At 49.4% G+C, this 12,259-nt stretch overlaps 1 protein-coding gene across 2 annotated transcripts in view; it reads left to right on the top strand.

Moving 5' to 3' along the window:
- Nucleotides 1-12,259, top strand: part of LOC133422945 (NACHT, LRR and PYD domains-containing protein 14-like) — a 471,822-nt gene that overhangs the window by 457,734 nt on the left and 1,829 nt on the right. For both annotated transcript variants that reach the window (XM_061713002.1, XM_061713003.1), the window contains 3 exons: nt 6,259-6,492; nt 9,005-9,178; nt 9,724-9,906. In XM_061713002.1, coding sequence (XP_061568986.1) covers nt 6,259-6,492; nt 9,005-9,178; nt 9,724-9,906 — 591 coding nt within the window. The remainder of the gene's footprint in view (nt 1-6,258; nt 6,493-9,004; nt 9,179-9,723; nt 9,907-12,259) is intronic.

Below are 12,259 nucleotides of genomic sequence, written 5' to 3'. Positions count from 1 at the left end.
AAGTATTGCATTGTACGTTGTGAGGGGGTTGAGCTTTCTCCACCAGAGCTGCAGTGTGTTCTGCTGTTCCAGCTGAGGCTCTCACTGATCTGAAGGCCCAGGAACCTGTAGCTCTCAGTCCGCTCAACCACAGTCCCCTGATGAGAGGAGGCTGCAGAGGGTTTTTTGTTTTCCTGAAGTCCAGGATGAATTATTTAGTTCTGTCCAGGTTCAGAACCAGATCATTGTCCCCATAGACAGTGATTTTGTGGACCAGGTTCCTGTGTGATGACTCGTCCTTCCCTGTAATCAGACCAAGGATGGTGGTGTCGTCCGCGTCCTTGATGGGGATGTTATTGTCCTGGTTGGAGGTTCAGTCATATGTGTAGAGGGAGAAGAGTTGTGGGCTGAGGCAGCAGCCCTGCGGGGTTCCTGTGCTCACTGTGAGCTCAGCAGACCTTCTCTCCCATCCTCACCACGTCTGTGAGAAAGTCCAGGATCCAGTTCCGGGTGTGAGCGGGTACTTCCAGGTCTGCCAGCTTCGTGGTCGGCTTCAGCGGCTTGATTGTATTGAAGGCTGAGCTGTAATCCAGGAACAGAAGCCGTGCATCGGTGTCATTAGAGTCCGGGTGTTGCAGAATTGAAGTGCCAATGCCACCGCATCGTCCACTGATCTGTTGGAGCGGTAGGCAAACTGAAGAGGTCAACGGTGTCTGGCAGCACAGAGTTGAGCTGTCGGAGGACCAGCTTCTCCAGAGTCTTCATGGCAACTGAAGTGAGTGCCACGGGTCTGAAGTCCCAGTACATCAGGTCAGATTACACGTTTGATAAGTACTTTGTACTTTCTTGTGTTTGTAGTCTTCAGTTTCCTGAGTCCGAACTAGTTTTAAAACAGCTGCAGGTTTTGTCACGAGGTGAGATTACAGAACCCAAAAGCAGGAGACCCAAAGGTGACAGAGGGCAGCAAAGTCCTTTATTTGAACAAAACATAAACACATACAAGAGAGAATCCTGAAGGTGACTGGAAGGCGTGCAGACTGACAACCAGCACAGAGCCCCCTCAGGGACCGACGCCACCCTCCATGGTCTGTTCCAGTGGGGGGGCTACAGCCTGAGCATCAGCACCTACAGAGCTTCTACAACAGATTCCACCAGCTACTGTAAGGCTGTTGGCTCCGGGGACACCAAGGAGGGAACCCCCACTCTCTCACTCAGAACCATGAACCCCCCAGGACTCTGGGACATGCACAATACTTCCTATGGAGCTGTTTTTAACTTGTACAAATGGCAGTAAACTATTCTATTCTATTCTAGCAGAGAACCCCAGTATGTTCATTAAAAGGTGAACATTTCAGAGGAACAACCAGGAACCAACATTATGGATATAATAGAACTTTAAAACCTGTTTTATAAAGTCCAGATACCAGTGATGACCCACATGAACCTGATGACAAAGTTGAAATTTGAAGAACCTACTTTTTGTTCAGATTGCAGGACTGCGGTCTGTCAGAGATCAGATGTTCTTCTCTGGTCTCAGCTCTGAAGTCCAACCCCTCCCATCTGGAACATCTGGACCTGAGTCTGAACAACCTGCAGGATTCAGGAGTGAAACATCTGTGTGGTTTCCTGGAGAGTCCAGACTGCAGACTGGAGACTCTGAGGTCAGTTCACAGATTTAAAACATCGTAGACGCTTTGAAAAGTCTGTCCAAACAGATCCTCCACAAACACAGATGAAACTAAGGACTGTGTTCAGTCAGAGACGTCTTCAGGTTCTCCGTCATACAGACGGCTGCAGGAGATCATTCCTGAACACACCTGGAAACTTCTAGAAAGAGTCTTTCTAGTGACTCTGTAACACTGACTATTTCTGCTGCAATCATCAGTTCCCTTTAGAGGTTAATATAGTATAATTAATTTAATTAAGCATGTCCAGAAGTTTATTTCTCCCTTCTCTCCTGGAAGAGATGTGTGATGATGTTTAAAGTGTAAAAGTTGGAGTCTGAGTGGAAGTGTAGCGCCTCTCCAGTGGATGTGACCAGAACGAGGTGCTGACCTGAGTTCGTTGAACCTTCAGAGAACTTGGGGTTCCTTCAATAAAGTCAACAGAATTCAGCTGATGTGCAAGCGATCGTTCAACATTTCTGCTCTTCAACATACAATTACAACTTAATTTTCACTCTTTAAACCATTAAATCTTAAATTACTGCCAATTTGCATTAACTACTAAAATGATCAAAAGTAGTCAATAAACACACGTCAGGAAAATTATAAAACATTTACTTAAAGAAAACAGAAATAGCAGTTAAATATTGCTTTCAAAACTATTCAGAAACTCTTCCAACCCTCAGGCTGATAAAATCATTCAGAATGGTCTCTATAAACTCAGACGTCCTTTGGGCCCAGATAATTAACTTATAGCCGGCAGTAAAATAAAGTAATACTCAAATGTCCAAATGTTGCAGCCACCAACAAACGAAGGCTGAATAAGACAACGGTCCCTTCAGTGATGTTGCACCACCCCAGTCTTGGAGGATGAGCAGAGATATCCAGCAGCTGCAGAGATGACTCAGCCTCACGGTCGCCTCAGTCGCTCCCCTCACACGGCGACGCTGTCAGGCTCCATCACTTCTCCGTCAGGCTCACAGATCCACCCGGGCTCTGCCGATTTAGCCTGCAGGCCGCTAGCCTCTTAACAAAGTCCATTAGGACGGTCTTAGCAGCAACTCGGTCAACGTCTTCGTTGAATGAGTGACTTAGGGGGCACGGTGGTGCAGCTGGTAGTGCAGCCGTCTCACAGCAAGAAGGTCCTGGGTTCAATTCCCGCTGGGGACGCTGTGGGCGCCGAAGTGCGTGTTAGTTCCCCCATGACTCCAGCGCCCTGGGTGGGGTTGGTGAAAGGGCCTTTCTGTGTGGAGTTTGCATGTTCTCCCCGTGTTCCCTTGGTAGCTAATGCTAGCTACCCTCACCCGAGCTACCCTCACAAAAACATGCCCTGGGGGCCTCATTTATAAAGCTTGCTTGCGCACAAAACATGGCTTGAAAGATGCGCAAGCCACCTTCTAGGCAAAGGTCGGGATTTAAAAAGAAAAAACTAACGGAAAAATGGGCGTATCCCTACGCCAAACCTGACCCTCCCGTAGGAACAGTTTTAAGATATGGGGAACTGGCGACGCAGGTGGTGAGGTGGTGAAATGAAGCCAGATTCATGTCATACTCTTAATGTCATCACATATCAGACTTATAATATAATAGCGCTGATTGTGTCCCTCTGTGTGTGAAGCACAGCGTCAGTCAGGACTCTGGTGCTGCTGCTGCAGCCGCCGTGCAGGACACGTCGGGAACCTCCTCCTCACCCACCGCTTCCAACCGTAGAGTGACTGAGGACAGAACAAATGAGTGCCGGGCCACTCTACGGAGCCCCTAAAAGGGACTCAGATTTTTTTTAATACATAATGAGTTTACCCGCACGTGAAACCTTTACGCGCGCGCGTAAAGCCTAAATTACGGTTCTGCTTTAAAACGACGCAGAGCCTACGCCGTAGGGTACGCGGCGACACTCACCTACGCCGTAGGCTCTGCGTTGGTGTAACGCAGAACCATAAATCAGCCTTAAAGGTTTCACGCGCGCACGTAAAACTCATTATATATATATAAAAAAATCTGTGTCCCTTTAGGGGCTCCGTACCTCTTGGCCTCCACCTTCAAATCACACCACTTCTTTTTTTTTTTCTGCAGCATCTGTCCGTGCTGCCATTCACTCGCTTTATTTTATACTATCTATATACTTTTTCTACTTTTACTGTGACCACCAAATAATGTTGTTTTCCTGGCCACCACCTCATCCACAACATTTCAATCTCAGTCTCTGTGAAATTTAGTGGCACGGTTGCTCGACACGTCTCATTCATCCTGACGCCCAAACAGGCTGCAGGAAGCCGCTGCGCATGCTCAGCAGGCTCATTTATATGCAAATACAGTCATGAACTACTTTGCATTGCCCATTTATGGTAGAAAGTGGGCGTGTAGAGGGCGGGATATGAGGAGAATTCACCTGCGCAATCTTCCAGCTGGACTGTGATTTATAAAGCGAACATTGCGTGCAAGTGTGCGTGCACACGGTTTTATAAATCCAGATTTTTTTTTGCGCCTGCCATTTTTGGCTTTTGGGTTTACGTGCACTTTTAGTATGAATCCTACACACTCTTTTATAAATGAGGCCCCTGGGCTACACACTGCCCCGGTGGGGAGGATCTGGCCGGAATAACGTGATCCTTCCACGCGCTACGTCCGGCCAGTGAAGCCCCACCCCTCAGGTGTCCTGGTCGGACACCTGAGAGTCTCCCGTCACAGCAGATAACACGTGTCATCCTGCAGCAGACGTCCTGCATCCTCCTCCACAGCTGTAACTCAATGTGTGTAGTGGGGAGGGGTCGTATCCGTCAACTCGTATCCTGGATCCCTCCTACCTTTGAATGCAATTGGCTCTTCACAACAAAATTACCAAATAAAATATATTCACTTAACTTCCGTATTTGTCCTTTTTCTTATTTTAACAAACACAATGAGTTCCTATTAACATAAAAACTCGCTACACAAATGAATATTTTCAATTCAATTTTCCTTATACAGCATCTATTACAACACAGTTGTCTCTGGGATCTTTCCAGACCCCCGAGCAATTATTACATAACGATAAACACTGGCAGGTAAAAACTCCCCTAGTGGGAGAAAAACCTTAAGACAAACAGTGGCAAGAAAAACTCCCCTACGAGTACTGGCCCTAACACACTAGTTACACTAACTAGAGGTTTACTAAACACTAACTAGAGGTTTACTGAACACTAACTAGAGTTTTACTAAACACTAACTAGAGGTTTATTAAACACTAAGGCCGTTTTGGACTTTATACACAAGTAATACCATTTTAATTGGATTCCAGGTTTTACGGGGACCAGTGGAGTGAGGCCAACACCGGAGAGACGTGATCTCTGCTTGATTTTTATCAACCAGAGAAAAAACATTTTTGAGTAGTCGGGCCGGGGTCTAACAAACACGTGGATGATTTAGCTCTATTGACGACTGAGGTCAGCTCGGGGAGGTCTACAGGATCAAAGCAGTCTAGAGTCAAGTCAGAGCCTGAGGAAGTCGCTAAAGCTGAAGAAACGCCCACAGCAGCTACCGGATCGTCCTGGTGGTTTTCTACTCTGATCCTGATATTTTACTGCTAAAGAAGCTCATAAAGTCGTCACTACTGAGAGCTGCAGGAAACTCGGCTCAACAGAGTTGTGTCTCTTTTTCAGCCTGGCTACAGCGCTGAACAGAAAACGTGGGTTATTTTTGTTATCCTCTATCCACGATGAGTAATGGGGTGAAGGTGGCTTAGTTGGTAGAGCGTTCACCCATGAACCTGAAGGTCAGTGGTTCGAACCCTAGTTCCTCCTGTGTCCACCAAAGTGTCCTTGGGCAAGACACTGAATCCCCTGCTCCTGGTTGTCAGGCCAGTGCCGTTGTGTGGCAGCTCCACCGACTACTGGTGTGTGAATGTGTGAGTGTGTATGGGTGAATGTCTATAGTGTAACGCGCTTTGGGGCTGTAGAAGTATAGCTGGAAAGCGCTATATAAGTGTAAGCCATTTACCATAATAAGCACTTCTAGTTATGTGAAGGGCTTTTTTATAGACTACACTTTTTCCATGCACGATAAGAGTCTACAGACTTACAAGAGAACCACTTCCTTTCCATTTTACACGCTTTTTGTTTCAGCATTTCAGCATTTTCAGTGACATTAACCTTGATAACATCACTTAGTGAACAATACCAAAACATTATTGCTGGTCAATGACTTAACATTTCAACTTCAGAGCTGTTTAACTATGAACTTATTTATAAAAATATGTTTCCTGAAATATTTATTTCAACACGGTTACAGAAGTCATCAGCTGTTTCTTCTTCATTCAGGTTGGAGGGTTGCGTGTTGTCAGAGATCAGCTGTTCTTCTCTGGTCTCAGCTCTGACGTCCAACCCCTCCCATCTGAAACATCTGGACCTGAGCTGGAACCAGCTGCAGGATTCAGGAGTGAAACATCTGTGTGGTTTCCTGGAGAGTCCAGACTGCAGACTGGAGACTCTGAGGTCTGACATGTTTTAGTTGTGTGTTCAGATGAATCTGATGTGAAAGTTGTGTTGACACTAACCTGCAGACATCAGGCTGATCTCCTGCTGATCCACACTGACCATCTTACTGCTCTGGTTTCTTCTTCTCTGGTGTCTTTGTGCAGCTTGCAGTGCTGCGGTCTGTCAGAGATCAGCTGTTCTTCTCTGGTCTCAGCTCTGAAGTCCAACCCCTCCCACCTGAAACATCTGGACCTGAGATTCAACTACCAGCTGCAGGCTGCAGATGTGGAGCAGCTGTCTGGTCTGGTGCAGAGTCCACACTACCAGCTGCAGGCTGCAGATGTGGAGCAGCTTTCTGATCTGGTGCAGAGTCCACACTACCAGCTGCAGACTCTCAGGTCGGTTCTTACTGGAGCTTTTGGAGTTTTCTTGGAGGTTTTGGTCTCCTCAAATAGAGAAGACTCCGTCAGTCCAGGTGAAGGAGTTTCAGGTGTTGATCGTCTGAACCTCCTGCTGCTTCTTCATCATTCACTCACATTTCATGTGAAACCTGCTGTCTGTTCTGGTAGAACCACACACACCTCACCGTCACACATGTGTGTTCTGTTAGAACCACACACACCTCACCGTCACACATGTGTGTTCTGTTAGAACCACACACACCTCACCGTCACATATGTGTGTTCTGTTAGAACCACACACACCTCACCGTCACACAGGTGTGTTCTGTTAGAACCACACACACCTCACCGTCACACATGTGTGTTCTGTTAGAACCACACACACCTCACCGTCACACATGTGTGTTAGAACCACACACACCTCACCGTCACACATGTGTGTTCCTGCTGTCAGGAAGCAGCTCCAGGTCCAGACAGAACCAGACAGAACTGAGTCACATATTCATCTTTAAATCCTCTATGAAAGCTCATCTCTGACGGAGACAGACCCCCCTGAAGACACAGACCACACACGTCCTGAAGGAAGACGGGTTTCTGCTAACGGCTAACAAACTAACATGTTGTTCAGGTTTCAGCGGACTGGGCTAGGGTGACGGCTGACCAGGCGTAAAGAACCCTCATCTAAATAATTATTGATCCAAATAGGAATCAGAGGGACCAGGAGAGGGAGATGGGGACCGTGCAGGGACGGGCCACCGGTCCAGAGACCAGGACGGTCTGTAGTTCGGTTAGTGTGAGGCAGAAGACGGATCCAGGGACAGCTGGCCAGGGTCAGAACCCAAGACAGACAGATAAGCTCAGACAGACGTAGCGATCAGGGCTGGACCTGAAACAGGTCCAAGGACACAGATCCGGTCCAGCATAGCAGTCCCAGGAGAACCGCTGGAGACCGGTATCTGCAGGGAGACCACAAACCCACTCTGGTGAGAGTGAGAGCTGCAGACGGTTTAAATAGAAGAGGAAGAGGTGAGGATGATGAGGTTGATCAGCTGGCAGGAAACTCTTCATCTCCCTCCAGAAGGTTCTTCATGGACCGCTGTAGTCGCTGTGAGGTCGGGGTTTGTCCGTACCGCCGTATCTCTTTACAGCAGACGTTCTCCCCCGGGCTCCGCGCTGTTGCACATTCACTGCAGGTGCACCGTCCCACATGTGAACATTTTGTAAAGTAAAAGTGTTGCTTGAGTCAACAATGGAAGCGTCCAACAGCTCTCTCAGTCAGCAGCTCCCGGTCCAGAACTCATGAGTGACGTTCAGAAGCTTCCTGCAGCCGTTGTTGTCCTGGTTCTGGAGGAACGGAGACAAACGCTCGTTGATAAACTGGTCTCCACGCCAGAACCAGCACCACGCATGTTTTCCCATCAGCCTTTAACATGTGTGGCGTCTGTGGAGGGAGGAGCAGCAGAGGCTGCAGAGAGCAGCAGGAGGAAAGAAGCAACAGGAAGTAACATTAGTCTGTCAATCAACACCACTCTGATCATCCCAACCTTTATTCCATGAAAATAGATGTTATCTGTAATAAGTAGATAAAGTTGTGATCCAGTGAAACGACCAGCAGCTCTTCCTGCTGCTGCTCCCTCAGACAGTCCACACCAGATCCTGGAGCAGAAGATGTTCAGCATCGTTATGTCAGATATCACATCTCACAATCAACAAGACCAAACTGCTGCTTTCCTTCATGAAGATGCTCCAAACACTGTAAAATAAGTCACATCTGTGACTCCGCCGAGCTAAAAGTAAGACGTATAATCAGCTGAGAGAGTCAAATGTAGTTTTCAACAACAAAATACTTTGTTTACTTTCAGGAATATTGTTGAATAGTGTTTAATAATCTTATTACTATCAGTGGGATGATGCAGGTCCTGTATGGAGTTCTCCAGAACCTCTTATTCTACAATCGCTTCTGTTTGATTGTGATAAGTCTGTCATTTGTGTTTCATCCTTTATTAACAGAAATATGATGAAATAATTATAATAATTCTGATAGAAATACCAAAACATTGATGAATGTTGAATTTGACGGCAGTAACAGAACCAGTAAAAGTCCAGTCCTGCATTCCCAAGTCCATACAGGGTCTCCATGATCCCCCGATAGTAATCAGAGTACTCACCACTACTCTGGAATACTTTGTTACCACATTCCTGACAGTAAACGTAGTACTTTGTTGGCTGTCATTAAAAATGATCATCTGATCAAAGAGAAGATCCGGTATCTCCGTCCTGCGTTTAATGTGGAAGTTTCAAGAATCCTGACAGACGTGTTTCTGAACTGTGGAGTTTCTGAGTGAACGTGAAGGAAGATCCTGGAAACGCCAGGCAGAAAGAACCGGGCCAGGATTTGGACCAGGAACCTTGTGACTGTGAAGCTCCAGTGTTGCCCACCACACCCCCCTGAACGGAGGAGGAGAAAACACTCATCTAGATGTTTATCTGTGTTTTATTCTTTCTCCAGGTGGGAGCGCTGCAGTTTGTCAGAGATCAGATGTGATGATCTGGTCTCAGCTCTGGAGTCCAACCCGTCTGATCTGGAACATCTGGACCTGAGTGAGAACAGGCTGCAGGATTCAGATGTGAAGCAGCTGTGTGTTCTTCTGGAGAGTCCAGACTGCAGACTGGAGACTCTGAGGTTTGTTCTTTGACTGAAGTTGTAACAGTTGTGAGTCCTGCAGCCGCAAACACCTGAGCTGCTCTGAACCATCCTGGTCTCTGGACTCATCTGCTCCCGACATCATTAGAAACCAGCTGAAGTGTCTGCAGGCTGCTTTCCTCTCCGTGGAGCACAAGTGTGCAGTATAAAGTGGTGAACGATATTCCCTCAACAATGACGTCTTCATTCCATCCCAACATGAACTGAACCTGAGCAGCAGAATGTTTGTTTGTGCAGAGATCACGCAGCATCGTCTACAAACATCTTCATCTGTCATCTGTCCAACATGTTTCATCTGATCCAAACACTGAGATTCTAACGTTTGTACCGACTGAGATATTCTAACACAACATGAGTTTGTATGGATGATCCACTGGTGGAGCTGCAGAGCTGCAGAGCTGAAGTCACTATGTCTTTATTGGAGCAGCAGCATGATGTCATGAATATTGATGAAGATCTTTTTCACTGGTTCTGTTGGAACCTGCACCCTGGTGGTTCAGCTACATCTTTTATTCTTCATGCAGGTTGGAGAAATGCTTGATGTCAGAGATCAGCTGTTCTTCTCTGGTCTCAGCTCTGAAGTCCAACCCCTCCCATCTGGAACATCTGAAACATCTGGACCTGAGCAGCAACAACCTGCAGGATTCAGGAGTGAAACATCTGTGTGGTTTCCTGGAGAGTCCAGACTGCAGACTGGAGACTCTGAGGTCAGACATGTTTTAGTTGTGTGTTCAGATGAATCTGATGTGAAAGTTGTGTTGACACTAACCTGCAGACATCAGGCTGATCTGCTGATCCACACTGACCATCTTACTGCTCTGGTTGTCTTTCATAATATTTCTCTGGATGTCTCACCATGGGATGCCCCGCTGCATTAACCTCATTACACCAATGCTGATTGGCTGGTGAAACGTGTCCGTCCACCGCAGGTAGGTGGATGAGGTGGCGGCTCACGGAGAGACGCCCTCTCAGCAGCAGGAGCCCGGTCCCCGGGGCTGCTCCGCACGCCTCCCATGGAGCCACTGGTTGCAGCTTCCAGGCAGCCGGCTTTCAGCGGTGTCCTCCAGGAGCCCCGGCGGTGTCCTCCAGCAGCGTACGAGGCAGCTGCGCTTTCGGCCAGAGCGCTCAATGTCCTCTCAATGTCCCCTCAATGTCCTCTCAATGTCCTCTCCCTGCTCACAGCGTCACTAGCGAGTCCCGTCCTCTCTGACGCCCGGGGTCCGTCCTGTCCAGGAAGGTGGACACTACGGACGAAGCCTGACAGGTCGGGGCAGAATTCACCAGATCTGTGAGGGACCTGCAGTTGGACCTGCTGCAGGGACAGAGACCTGCTGCAGGGACAGAGACCTGCTGCAGGGACAGAGACCTGCTGCAGGGACAGGGACCTGCTGCAGGGACAGAGACCTGCTGCAGGGACAGAGACAGGGACCTGCTGCAGGGACAGGGACCTGCTGCAGGGACAGAGACCTGCTGCAGGGACAGAGACCTGCTGCAGGGACAGGGACCTGCTGCAGGGACAGAGACAGGGACCTGCTGCAGGGACAGAGTCCTGCTGCAGGGACAGAGACAGAGACCTGCTGCAGGGACAGAGACAGAGACCTGCTGCAGGGACAGGGACCTGCTGCAGGGACAGAGACAGGGACCTGCTGCAGGGACAGAGTCCTGCTGCAGGGACAGAGACAGAGACCTGCTGCAGGGACAGAGACAGAGACCTGCTGCAGGGACAGAGACCTGCTGCAGGGACAGAGACCTGCTGCAGGGACAGGGACCTGCTGCAGGGACAGGGACCTGCTGCAGGGACAGAGACCTGCTGCAGGGACAGGGACCTGCTGCAGGGACAGAGACAGGGACCTGCTGCAGGGACAGAGTCCTGCTGCAGGGACAGAGACAGAGACCTGCTGCAGGGACAGAGACAGAGACCTGCTGCAGGGACAGAGACAGAGACCTGCTGCAGGGACAGAGACCTGCTGCAGGGACAGGGACCTGCAGCAGGGACAGGGACCTGCAGCAGGGACAGGGACCTGCAGCAGAGACAGGGACCTGCTGCAGGGACAGAGACAGAGTCCTGCTGCAGGGACAGAGTCCTGCTGCAGGGACAGAGACAGAGTCCTGCTGCAGGGACAGAGACCTGCTGCAGGGACAGGGACAGGGACCTGCTGCAGGGACAGAGACCTGCTGCAGGGACAGGGACCTGCTGCAGGGACAGAGACCTGCTGCAGGGACAGGGACAGATACCTGCTGCAGGGACAGAGACCTGCTGGAGGGACAGGGACCTGCTGCAGGGACAGGAACCTGCAGTTGGACCTCCAGCTCACACAGACATTTCTGGAACCATCAGCGGTTTCTGTCCCTGAAACGGTTCATTCCGTCTCTCATGGGTCCTCATGTCCTGCTGAGGACGGACAATATGAGGACGGTGGTGGACATCAACCTCCAGGGGGGATGACGCTCCCGTCAGTGTCTCATGCTGGCGGCGTTGGTACGATTCCCTCCACTGGCCCTGATGCCCCCACTCTGTCCAGAGGGAGTTATGTCCCGTCCGTGCAGTCTTACATGGACAGGACGAGGGGCTTCAGGAGGAGCCATCAGCTGTCTCCTGGGCTGGTCCTCATACGGGGAGACTGTCACAAACCAGCTCTCCCACCGGCTGCTGGAGGCGACTGCTTCTGCTTATACGAGTCAGGGTTTGCAGCCGCCTGTGGGCTTGCGTGCCCACTGGACTCGGAGCCTGGCGGCATCCTGGTTCTGATTCAGAGGAGTTTCTGCTCAGGACATCTGTGCTGCGGCGAGTTGGTCCTGCCTCTCACTTTTGTCCGTTTCTCTATGCTGGACGTCTCCGCTCCTTCACGTACGCTTCTGCTGTCCTGATGTCGTCCACATGGGATATCTAAGGTAGGTGGTGCTACCTGCGCCGGACGGACACGTTTCACCAGCCAATCAGGATTGATGTAATGAGATTAAAGCAGCGGGACATCCCATAGTGAGACATGTCGCTCATATTACTCAGAGAACCGGGGTTATGTAAATAACCTAAAGTTTCTTCTTCTCTGGTGTCTTTGT

Source organism: Cololabis saira, chromosome 22, assembly GCF_033807715.1.
Source record: "Cololabis saira isolate AMF1-May2022 chromosome 22, fColSai1.1, whole genome shotgun sequence".
Lineage (NCBI taxonomy): Eukaryota > Metazoa > Chordata > Actinopteri > Beloniformes > Belonidae > Cololabis > Cololabis saira.
Note: the sequence above shows the minus strand (reverse complement) of the source record. Positions and strands in the feature narration are given on the sequence as shown.